The sequence below is a fragment of the Camelus ferus genome, chromosome 8, assembly GCF_009834535.1.
Source record: "Camelus ferus isolate YT-003-E chromosome 8, BCGSAC_Cfer_1.0, whole genome shotgun sequence".
Taxonomy (NCBI): domain Eukaryota; kingdom Metazoa; phylum Chordata; class Mammalia; order Artiodactyla; family Camelidae; genus Camelus; species Camelus ferus.
The window spans coordinates 31,075,147-31,087,496 of record NC_045703.1 but is presented as its reverse complement, the minus strand read 5'-3'; the positions used below and the strand labels follow the sequence as shown (position 1 = coordinate 31,087,496).

Sequence of the window (12,350 nt, the reverse complement as noted above, 5' to 3'; positions counted from 1 at the left end):
TGTATTACAAAATTTCTAGTATTTCAGAATTAGTTTTAAAGGACTATTATCATTTAAACCAAAAAAAATCCTGGTAATTAAAAATGCTATGGTATTGAACTGTTATGGAAAATGAAATGATATGATGTCTGGTTGCAAAATAATCAAAGAAAGGGGAGGTAGTGGAAATAAGACTGGCCACGTGTTGATAATTGTTAAACTATGTGAGAGTTACACAGAGTATCACTGTCACTTTTTCTGTTTTTTTGCACTTTGTTCATTTTTTTGAAAATTTTAGGATAAATTAAAAAATACTATGGTATTATATAATAAAGGAAAGAGTTCCCAAATAAGGAATCATTACTATTAGATTGGGCGAATATTGAGTTCATGATATTGAATAATTCAGAATTACCAATGTAAAACTAAATAATATTTTTTGTTTTTGTTTTTCCAAATTTTTATTCCATATTGTTTTATTCTTATTTTTCTGTGTGATATGGAAGCCTCTTAGTCTGCTAAGCCAAATTGTCACATATTAATGGAAAGAGACATAACACTGATTTATAGCAGTGTACTTAAAACAATTGTTGGCAAGACTCAAGTGTCATAGTGTTTCACAGTGTTTGAGTAATATCTTATTGGTACATCTAGTAATAAAAACTGTAGCTAGTCATTCTGTACCATCTTTGAATACTATATTTCTGATGATTTCATTAATTTGAATTCTACTCTGAAAGTTTAGAAAAGAAAATTTAAAGGATGAATTCATAGAATTGTTTGTGAGAGAGAAGTATTCAGAAATTGTTCTGTCTTCTTTTCTTCCCTTCTTCCCTTGTTGCCTCAGCTTCTTTCCTGGGCACCAAAAAAGTTATCTATGTGCTGCTTCCTTCAATCCAGCATCATGTCTGTAGGCTCAGGTCCTTTAAATCTGAGACTCCTGTGGCAGGCCCTCAGTAAACATCTTTTTTTTTTTTTTTTTTTAAATTGAAGTATAATCAACATATAACATTATATTAGTTTCAGGTGTAAAACACAGTGATTTGATATTTGTATATATTGTGAAATGATCACCACAATGTCTAGTAACATCTTTAGGGCATCTTAGTTTTGACTTCCCAGATATTTTCATTTTTGGTTGGAGTTTCTTTCTGTCTGAAAGAATCATTTATGAGCTGAAGAACCTTCTGAGATCAGACCTGGGTCTTGTTCTCAATGGTATTATCCTCCCCATCAACCAAGCTCAGAACTCCAGACTTACCCTTGATTTAGCCTTCTTAATTTTCATGATTTATGCATTTGGTCCTGCCAATTCCTCATTTAAAGTGACTGTTGCAATTATTCCTTCTTTTCTCCAATCTTACTGTTACCATTCTGTAATGGAGAATATTGGAAGATTTCATCCCAGCTCTGCTTCTGGCTACTGGTCTAGCTTCCTCATCTTCCTTAGGAGGTTGTAACAGGATTGTTGTAAGCCCCTTTTGGAGCTAACATTCTGTTAGACTAATCCAGGGTCTTACCTCTCACACTTACAGTGCAGTAACCTCCAGATTGTTTTCACACCTCTAATCTCAGTCCTTCCTAATAAGATGAATCTTAACACATAACTTTCATTGCCTTTAGGATAAAATCTTGTATTTCCTGATCTCCATTTATTCATGTCATCGTTTTTCTGTTTAATCATTATTATTGGCACAATTCGACAAAGCAGAAGCTTCACCTATCTTCAGAGTCTTCTTTCCTTCACCTATAGAATCAAATTAGTTACTGAATTCTATCAGTTCTGACTCAGGAATGTCTTTTGAGTCCATATTTGTTCTCCTCTGCCCATTTTAACTTAGTCCTCATCCTCTCTTACTTGGACATTTGTGCAGCCTACCAGATACTTGCTCTGCCACCAGTTTGTAGTTACTACATTTATCTTTCTGAGCAAAGATCTGTTATGTATCTTCTCTGTTCTCAAAACCTTTTGTTCCACACTGTTTACATATCTAGTACAAATTTCTTTGCAGAACTCATGTGGTCCCTTCCCTTTACTTTTCTAACCTCATCTCTTGCCCCTTGTCATCATGCCTTCAGCTTCCAGCCATACTGAATACCAGTGGTCTCCTGGATATACCTCTGTTATTTCTCTCATGCCCAACTTCTGCCTGGAATTCTCTGACCCTCTCGTCCCTTCTCTGCCTGGGGACCTCCTAAATTAAAGGCATCACTATGTAGTTATCTCCTTAAAGCTCTGAAAAGAAATATTAATCTCATTCTTTCTGTGACCGTTTGGCATACCTCTTGGGTGCAGAGGGAATTGTATCAGACTTAATCTGTTTTTATTTCCCACTCACCCAGAATCTCTTTGCAGGTGGATCGTAAACTCCATGATATCTAGGGCAGCTAGTCTCTAATTTGGTTCATCCTCAGAGTTTGGCACGGTGTTGGGACATAATATTGACTCTGTGGTTGTTTGTTGTTTAATGTAAAATAAAATAATAAGGCTCTTATGATTTCCTTAGAAACAAAAAACAATTTTAACCCTATTAATTTGAAGACTAAAAATTTCCCCTCAGCCTTGCTTGAGCTTGAATTCCTTCATTTTTTCTCAAAAGACTCTTATGAATTTTTTGTCTGTCATAGGTTCTTGGGACCAAAGATGGCCCAGGGCTTATATGGACACCTGGTAGTAGTATTTATAGAAGCCAAAAAGCCTTCGGCCTGTCTAATTATAACAAATGGGGTTTTGGCCAGATCTTAACTACACTTGTGCATATAGGCTGCTTAATGTTGCTTCACCTTGCTCAAAGTGATGGAATCTGGTTACCAAGTTTGGACATTATTGAAAGGTATAATACTACTGTTTTCATTAAACCAGTTTCTAATAGTTCATTCAAGAGATATTACTACTGAACCTGCTTCTTCAGGTTTGAGAAATTCTTCTCTGAATTACATTTAAATTCCACCATTGAGCATAGTTTTCTGCCTAGGGTAAAGCTTTCATTTTAAGGCTATGATTTCTACAATTTTCACAAATATGTGCTTCTTATTTTTCTACTATCTATAGAATTGCTTGCATCAAGAGTTTTCCAGAACATAGTGTCTCAGATAGAAAAAGTAATAGCATCACAGTCTCTGCCAAATTAATTTTTCTATTTTGTTGTTACATAATGTTCCCACTGAACAATTGTTTTTTTAAAATGAATGCTGAGAGGGAAGCTGGCATGTTTTTGATACTTATTACAGATGTGTAGGAGACATGCCTTTAAATTTAGAACATTCTATATTAAAAAATGCATGTTTATACTATAAATTTATTTTTAATTCACCTGCATTTATTTAGAAAACTTTGATTGTTTTCAATGTGCAGTTGCTCTAACTGTAGGATCTAATATATGCTAAAATTTAGAAAGCAGTTTCCCTGAAGGCTTTGGAATTGCTTTATCTGTCTTTATTACAGTAAATTATAAACTACTTTTATTTAGAATTAAAAGTAACTTAGAAAAAAATAGTTTTAAGAAAGAACTGAGCTGCCTCTAAAAGCCAGGCTATCAATGCGATGGAGGCCAGGTTCACCTGCTTTTCAGCCTTGTCATGTGAAAGAACAAATGATACCTTTATGATTCTTAATATTACGTGTGCGTGACACATATAAGCTGTGGGGTATGAACTGTCACTACTACTTGGAGGAACTCCAGGAGAGGGGCATTCACGGGGATTGAGAGCAATGAAGCTTCTTTGCCCCATGTGCTAGTCACTGAAATATTTGTGGGTATTGTGGGAAAGGACGAACTTTAGTTTTCACAACTAAGGTATTGGCATCTGACCAAAGATTGGCATTGACAGAGTACAGGGGTGAAAGTGAGTCCGTATGCCCTCAGGGATTCTGCCACCTCTTCATATGGTGAACCTCAGAGGTGCCACTTTGTCACTTATCATCTGACAGTTAATATACAAGAGAAATGGTAATGATATACGCACTTTCATTCTCAATGCAAAAGCTGCAGATAAGTCTTAAGTTTGCAGATCTTTGAGTATTTTATTAATTTAGCAAATGGAAGTTATATTTGAACTTATTAAGTGAAATGATTACTGGGCTTGTTCCTAGATCTTATCCATATAATTCAGAATAAGAGGCCTATGCTTCAGTCTATTCTGCTTAAGCTTTCAAATTCCTTTGACAGCCTGCATGTGAAATTCAAAGTCATTAATGTGATGTGTTAATTTTGTACTTTTTGACTTACTGCAAAAATCTTATAGTTTCCATAGCAACAATAACCTATCCAGATTGTGTAATATTCTTTACAGTATTAAAAATAAAACTATGCAATTACATGAGCTTCTGGAGCACTTCATTTAGGATCTGGGGATTGAAATATTTCTTTTTAAAAGAAAATTACAATTTCATATGATACTTTTGTCAGAAAGCTCATATAATTTTAAGAATTTATTCAATTAAGTATTTAGTAATAGGTACCTGGTAGTTAATTATTAATTGCATGAAATTTATGTTGTAAGCATTGTGTTAAACATCTTAGGCACAAATTCTCTCACACATGTACCCACACATACATTTAAGGTAGGGGGGTATATTTGTACTTGTACTTCTTAGTGGCTCTGGGTGGTCTGAGAAAAGTCTAGTTTTATGTTTGGAGGAAATAGGATGGAGAAAAAGGGAAAAAGGATCACTTAAAGCTTTCCATATTTTTGACTTTTCTCTTTAAAATATGCCAAAGATATGACTTACTATTTATTTAATTTTTAAAAATTGAAGTATAGTCAGCTATAATGTATCAGTTATATATTCATTTTCATATTCTTTTTCATGATAGGTTACTACAAGGTATTGAATATAGTTCTGTGTGCTATACAGAAGAAATTTGGTTTTTATCTATTTTATATACATTAGTTAATATTTGCAAATCTCAAACTTCCAATTTATCTCTTCCCACCCCTTTTCCCCTAGTAACCGTAAGTTTGTTTTCTATGTCTGTGAGTCTGTTTCTGTTTTGTAAATAAGTTCATTAGTGTCCTCTTTTTTTGAAAACACTAAAGGTTATTTTAATAGGTGACAGTTTTCAGCATATCAAATTATTTTGGTTTTTTTCTTTTTACCTCTAATTGTAATTTAAAAGACAATATAATATTAGCACTAAAGTTAGTTAACATAACTTTCTACTTCTTAACACAGCTGTTTTTCACTTTTATCACTTTCAACATTATGTCTAAGTGTATGTATTATTTTTACACGGTATAATTTATGTATTTTCTCACCAATATACGGTAAACATTTTCTAGGTTTCTAATGACTTTCATAACTGTCATTTTAAAAATTACGTAACAGTCTATCATGTTGACAATTCTGGTATGTTTTCTGTTTATCAAAATACTACTTAATTATTTCCTAAATGCCATATATTGGAAGAAAAAGATGGTTATAATTTTCAGACTGTGGGAAAAAGTAACCATAACTCAATTATTTGCCCAAAACATAGATTATTGTGAAAATCTTCAAAATGTACATAAAATGATGTTTTAAAATACATGTTATGAGTAACCTCTAAAACTGTGTTATCTGCTAGCAAGCACAGAATGGGGAAAGAGAGGAATAAGTTAATAGGACAGTTGTGGCGCTACTCAGGTACTCCCACTTGTCAAAGCCACCATGACACGGTGTTACCTTGTTGAGGCTATAATATAATCAAAAGGCAAAACTCACCAGAGGATATGGATTAGGCTCCTCTTGTCAGAATAACCAGTGATGTGAACCACACTTGTGACATTCAGCTGGGGCCTTGGTGTGGCTGGTTCTGGGGTCAGTACCCTGAGGATACTGTGTTGCACTCACCACTCTTCTGATACTATTACTATTTTTATGGGCTGTGTCACCATTATTGAGCTGCTGTCTTCTCTTGGTTTATGCACCCTGGGAACTATTGGGGTTTCCCAGAATTCCTAAGTCTACCTCTATTAATTGGAAAATTCACTGGGTTTTCCTAGAGTTCTTGAGAATGAGGTGTTGGTGGCTAGAGTTTTGAAGTCTTTCCAAGGCTTTTGACTGAGGTCTTGGGACTTTTGAATGTCCTCTATCCTAGGTGAGAACTAGGGTGGCTTAGTGGTCAATATTCCTCTATAACTCCCCTATCGTATTAAGTGGTTCTTGTACTATGAGATTACTTTAAACAAATATAGAAGTTTACATCTGTCATTTATTTTTAAGTTAATGCTTATAACAGAATGCTTTCATAGACTCCAGATAATTAAGACAGTAGAATTATCTTGCAATATGCTTGAGTTTATATTTATGCTTGTTTACTTTTCAAAATTAGTGCTGTGTTTAGTATCTTGTTCTGTTTCAATTTTGAATTTTATGTTTTGGCTGTGTCTAGTGTTTTCATTGTGACATGGATTTCTTTTGGTATTTCACATTTCTGTAATTGAAATATCAGGAATAGTAAGCAATGCATGCATAGTGAGAATGCTTACATATCACTGAGAGACTAATGCATTTTCATTGTTTTTGTAGTTATAATTTTGAATCTGAAAATGTGTAGAAAAAATAATTTTTTTTCTTCATATGCAGAAAAGATGAAAAGGAATATGCATTGAAGCAAATTGAAGGCACAGGAATATCCATGTCGGCCTGCAGAGAGATTGCAGTAAGTGGATATAAATATGTTATTTATTTTGTTATTGATATTGAATGATGATTGATATTAATATAAACATCTCATTGGTATATACAAAGCATGGTTATTTGAAGATGTTAATTAGTTTAAGGGTATTTTATATAAGGTGAGAAGAGCGGCATAAACTTTTTAACTACTTGAAAGTCATTTATGAACATTCTTCTAATGATAATTAGGATTTATAATCTTAGGAATACTGAGTTAAGTGATAAACTAATTTAAATTATGACTGAGTATAATAATTTCAATCAGTAATTTAATGAATGTCTATCATTCCTGTAATTTTAGGACTGATATGTCCTTATGGAGAAGGGGGTGATATTGTTAGCTACTATGTGTATTAAATATTTTTTCTGAAGTACATGTTTTAGTGTTACATTTTACTAGTTGCTAGAAAAATAAGACCATCATAATTATAGGATAATTCCTTAAAGAAAAATCATTCCTTCTTTTGTCTTTATATGACATACTTGTACATTTAAGAAATGATTGTCCATAAGAATACTTAACATTTACTGAGTATTTACTGGGTACCAGGCTTACTAAGTGCTTTTAAGTATTAATTAATTTAATTTTTACAGCAATCATATGAAATAAATACTTTTAATATCCTCATTTTACAGATCAGTAAACAGAGACAAAAGTCATAATTATGGCTTAGAGGCCATAATATTATATTACCGAATTTTAGTTCCTCAGTTTTTTATTTTAGTGTTTTAGTTTCTTATTGGGGCTTTATTACAATTTCAGATCTCCATTATGGATTTCTGTCTCTAAATTGTTAAATATTATTTTGTCCATTACCACTAGGTATTTTTGTCTCTAATTTGGTAACTATTACATATATTGCCCACAATTCCATATTTCTGCTTCACTCACATGGAAGCACTCCATCATCACTCTCAATCGTAAGAAAAAGAGTGGTGCAAAGAACACATGAGGCAGAATTTCTGTAGGCCTGAGTGTCTGTTTGCCTTAGTGGCTAAATTAGCCATGAGTCTCAGTTTCCTTACTTGTGAAATAAGGGAACTAAAGGTCCATTGTAGTCATAAATTCTTTGACCTCAGAATGGGAGCTTCTCACTAGACTATGCAGCCTTTGAGGGCCAGGGACCTTGTCTTTTTAGCCCTAGTTCCTAGTGTGGTGCCTGGCACATAGCGGGTGCCCCAGAAATGTTTGTTGAATAAATTTGTAAATAAACAGAACAAAAAAGTTCTATATGATCCTAAGTTTTTTTAAGAATATAAATTTATTGTTTAAAAATTTCAATTTGGCAGTTCTCCATTAATTATAAATTGGTGTTTGTAATACCCTTTTAACTTTTGATAAGTGATTTTTAACTCCTTAAAATTCTCAAACATTATTATTTCAACCACCATGAATATCATTGGTGTACAGTTTTGCTCTTTTAGAGAACTATAATTTAGTATAGCATTAATTCAGCTTCCATGAGTTAACTGGGTTTAATGGCTGAAATTTAAGGTATTGACTAATAGGAAGTGAAAACCCAATTCTAGATGTTCTTTTTGAAATACAGACCTCTATCTTCTGGGGAATCCATAGGTTCACTTTTCTCAGCATCCCCACCAGCATTTGTTATCTCCTCTCTTTATGATGATAGCCATTTTCACAGGTGTGAGGTTGCATGTTGTGATTTTGATTTGCATTCTCTTGATGATTAGTGATGTTGAACACCTTTTCATATGCCTGCTGCCCATGTGTATGTCTTCTTTGGAAAAATACCTATTCGGTCCCTCTGCCCATTTTTAAATTGGATGATGATGATGATTTTTGCTATCAAGTTGCATGTGTTCCTGATATATTTGGATATTAATTATTTATCAGATAAATGGTTTGCAAATATCTTCTCCTATTCTGTAGGTTGCCTTTTCATTTTGTTGATTGTTTCTTTTGCTATGTAGAAGCTGGAAAAGCTTAACTCTTATTAAAGTCATTCAGTCTTCATATTTTTATTGAGGGTTTGCCTAATAGAACTTTAGAAAGTTTGCAGTTTCTAGATTGAATAGTTTTTCAACATTACACGAATGACTTATCTCTAACATGGTAGGGGTTTTGACAGAAGTTTAGCGTGTGTATTATTGCATATTGGCTAAATGCATACATCTTTGGACATTATAAGGCTACAAACACGGTTTTTTAATTATTGCTTTATGCAGTTATCTTTTAAATCACATAGGAGAAAAAAGAGTTTAAAAACAAAAATACATATATGCTATCTTTTCTATTTACCCATGCTTTTATCTTTATCAGTGCTCTTTATTTTTTGTATAGATATGGGTTATTCTATCATCCTTTCATTTTAACTGAAAGTCTCATTTTTGTATTTTTTTAATAGAGCAGATCTTCTAGGAATGAATTTTCTCAGTGTCTATTGAGAATGTCTTAATTTCTTCTTTTTTACGTTTATCATCGGTTTCTCCTTTGTTTTTTGTGAGATAGTTTTGCTGGGTATAGAATTCTTGGACAACAGTCTTTTTATTTCGTCATCTTGACTATGTTATCTCATTGCCTTCTAGCCTCCATGGTTTCTGATGAGAAGTCAGCTGTTAATCTATGAGATTCTCTTGAACATGAGGAGTTACTTTTCTTGCTACTTTCAAGATTCTTTTTTTGTCTTTGTCTTTTGAAAGTTTGACTATGATGTGTGTAGGTGTGGCTCCTACTTAGAGTTCATTGAATTTGTTGGATGTACATTTAACATTTTTCATCAAATTTGGGAAGTTTTCAGCCATTATTTCATCATATATTCCTTCTGCTCCTTTCTTCCCTGTCCTCCTGAGACTCCTGTTAAGTGTATGTTTATAGGCTTGGTGGTATTTCACAGGACACCCAGGTTCTGTTAATTTTTCCTAATTTTCTTTTTCTATTTATTGCTCAGGCAGGATACTTTCAATTGCCTGTCTTCAAGTTTGCTGGTTCTTTCTTCTGCCAGCTCAGATATGCTGCTAAGCCCCCCTCTAGTGAAATTCTCATTTTTAGTTATTGTACTTTTAAACTCCAAAATTACTATGTGGTTTTTTGGAACAGACTTTATTTTTTAGAGCAGTTTAAAGTTTACAGCAAAATTGAGTGAAAGTTCTAGAGATTTCCCATACATTCCCTACCCCAGCACATGCATAGCCTAACCCATTATCAGCATCCTCCACCAAAGTGGTACATTTGTTACAATTGATGTTGACACCCAAAGTCCATAGTTTACATTAGGGGTCACTCTTTGTGTTGTATATTTTATGGGTTTGGACAAATGTATAATGACATGGATCCACCATTATGGTATACAGAGTAGTTCCACTCCCCTAAAAATCCTCTGTGCCCCATCTATTCATCTTAACTCCCTCTGCCCCACTCCCTGATAATCACAGATCTCTTTACTATTTACATAGTGTTGCCTTTCCCAGTCATATAGTTGGAATCGTACAGTATGTAGCATTTTCAGATTGGCTTCTGTCACTTAGTAATTTAAGTAATTCATTTAAGATTCCCCCATATCTTTCATGGCTTGATAGTGCATTTCTTTTTAGCCCTGAATAGTATTCTGTTGTCTGGATGTACTACAGTTTGTTTATATGTTTTTCCTAAAGTACATCTTGGTTGCTTCCAAGTTTTGGCAATTATGAGTAGAGCTGCTGTAAACATTGTATGTAGGCTTTTGTGTGGACATAACTTTTCAGTTCCTTTGGGTAAATATCAAGGAGCACAGTTGCTGGATTATATGGTAAGAGTATGTTAGTTTTGTGAGAAACTGCCAAACTGTCTTCCAAAGTGGCTGTACTATTTTGCATTCTCACCACCAATGGATGAGAGTACTTGTTGTTCCATATCCTCGTCAGCATTTTTTATTGTCACTATTCTGGATTTAGCCATTCTAATTGGTGTGTAGTGGTATCTCACTTGTTGTTTAATTTGAAACTCTGCTTTAGCCTTCAAGTCCTGTTAATATGGCATTAAGAGGAATGAAGATTAGAGCCTTTTCAGATATTTCCTGAACATAGCCAAGGCTTTGCATATGGGCATGTTTACAATCTTTAGTACTCAATTCCATTTATAGAACATTCTTTTCTAGAAAAAAAAACTAATCTATAGTGGCAGACAGTAGATCAGTGACTGTGTGAGGATGGTTATGGAAACAGGGATGTATTACAAAGGAACATGAGGAGTCTCTTGGAGGTGATATAAGTCTATCTCATTGTGATTATCGTGATGGTTTTATGGATTTTTATCTATATTAAAACTCATAAGTGGTAATCACTTATACCTCAAGAAATTTAGGGGAAGATCAATAAAGGTATATGGGGTTATTAGTGGATCAATGGAGTGTAAGAGAGGAATTTGTAAGAATCAAGGGATCATAAGCACAGTGGGAGGGATTGGCCTTGAATAGGAAATGGAGCAGATAGTTCATCCTCTGAAACTGCAGTGACAGAAGAAAGGATGATGTCAACACATGTCATTTTGCTAGGGAGGTGATGAGATAGTTACATTCTTGTGTGCCTGTTTTTGTGTGTGTGAATGTTAAGTGGTGAGTGTTTTAAGTTATTGATGAAGGCTATGTGAAAATTTGCTGATCAAAGATAAAGTTATGGAAGTGTTGTAGTCCACCTAAAGTGGGAGACCAGTCATGGCACCAGTCTGCATGGTTGTACTGTTTTCTTCATTAGCAGCCCAGTGTAAGACGGGAGAATTGGAGTTTTTCTGGTTGACGTGGTAGAAGGACAGAGAACGTAAGGTGGTTGAGAAAGAGGTTAGGAGGGACTGATAGCTTGGCGGCTGTGTAGACAAAGCCATATATTAAAAAGCAGTTAGAGCTTGTTCTTTGCCTTTTCCCTTCTATATCCCATAATATTTTCTACCTCCTGGCATTTTCTAGTTTGTACAGGTGCACATCAGTAGGAGGCCTTTGATGTGGAGAAAGTTAGGGAACATTTCAGTCATTACTCTAAAATGGGGGGACTATGACTGCAGGACTTCTGGGAGCATTGGATGCTGAGAAGAGAAATCAGAGAATTTTAACCATGGAATTAACTTGGAAGAATGTGTACAGAATGGGAGGAAGTTTAAGAACTAAAATGCATTACCACCTCAAGTCTCTCTAACAAAGAAAGTCATTTCACATTTTAATTTCATTTGAATCTTGTTGATCGAAGGTAAATTGTACCTCATACCTTTGTACAGTACTTTACAGTTTACAACATGCCATAACGGGGAGTAATTCTGGGTGATGAACGTATTAGGAACATGTGAATATTAGCATTTTTAGCCTGAGATTATGGGGGAGTTCTAATGTAAAGTTCTTTACCTTTGTGTCCTGGGTTATCATAAGATTGCCAGGTTGGAAATGTGGTCAACACCATTCATTCAGATCCCATTAATTTGTCTCCTGATTATATAATTCAAATATGTTTATTATAAAATTCTCAGATAATGTGGAAAAAGGATTTTTAGAGAATCTGTTAACACTAACACTTAGAAACAATCACTACTGATGTTTGTGTATAGTCTTCTAGACCTTTTTCTTTGTAGAAATAGAGGATTTTTCCCACAAGAGTTGGGGGGATCCATTAATTTTTTATAAAGTGTAATTTCATCTGGGGTAACACAAAGGTAAATTTTTACCTATCAAAATAATCATCCTGCTAGGTTCTGTGGGATATAAGAAAGACTGTGAGATATAACTCC

The 12,350-nt window shown here is 34.1% G+C and overlaps 1 protein-coding gene across 3 annotated transcripts in view; it reads left to right on the top strand.

Moving 5' to 3' along the window:
* Positions 1-12,350, top strand: part of CDK19 (cyclin dependent kinase 19) — a 136,335-nt gene that overhangs the window by 43,113 nt on the left and 80,872 nt on the right. For all 3 annotated transcript variants that reach the window (XM_032484699.1, XM_032484697.1, XM_032484698.1), the window contains one exon: positions 6,548-6,623. In XM_032484699.1, coding sequence (XP_032340590.1) covers positions 6,548-6,623 — 76 coding nt within the window. The remainder of the gene's footprint in view (positions 1-6,547; positions 6,624-12,350) is intronic.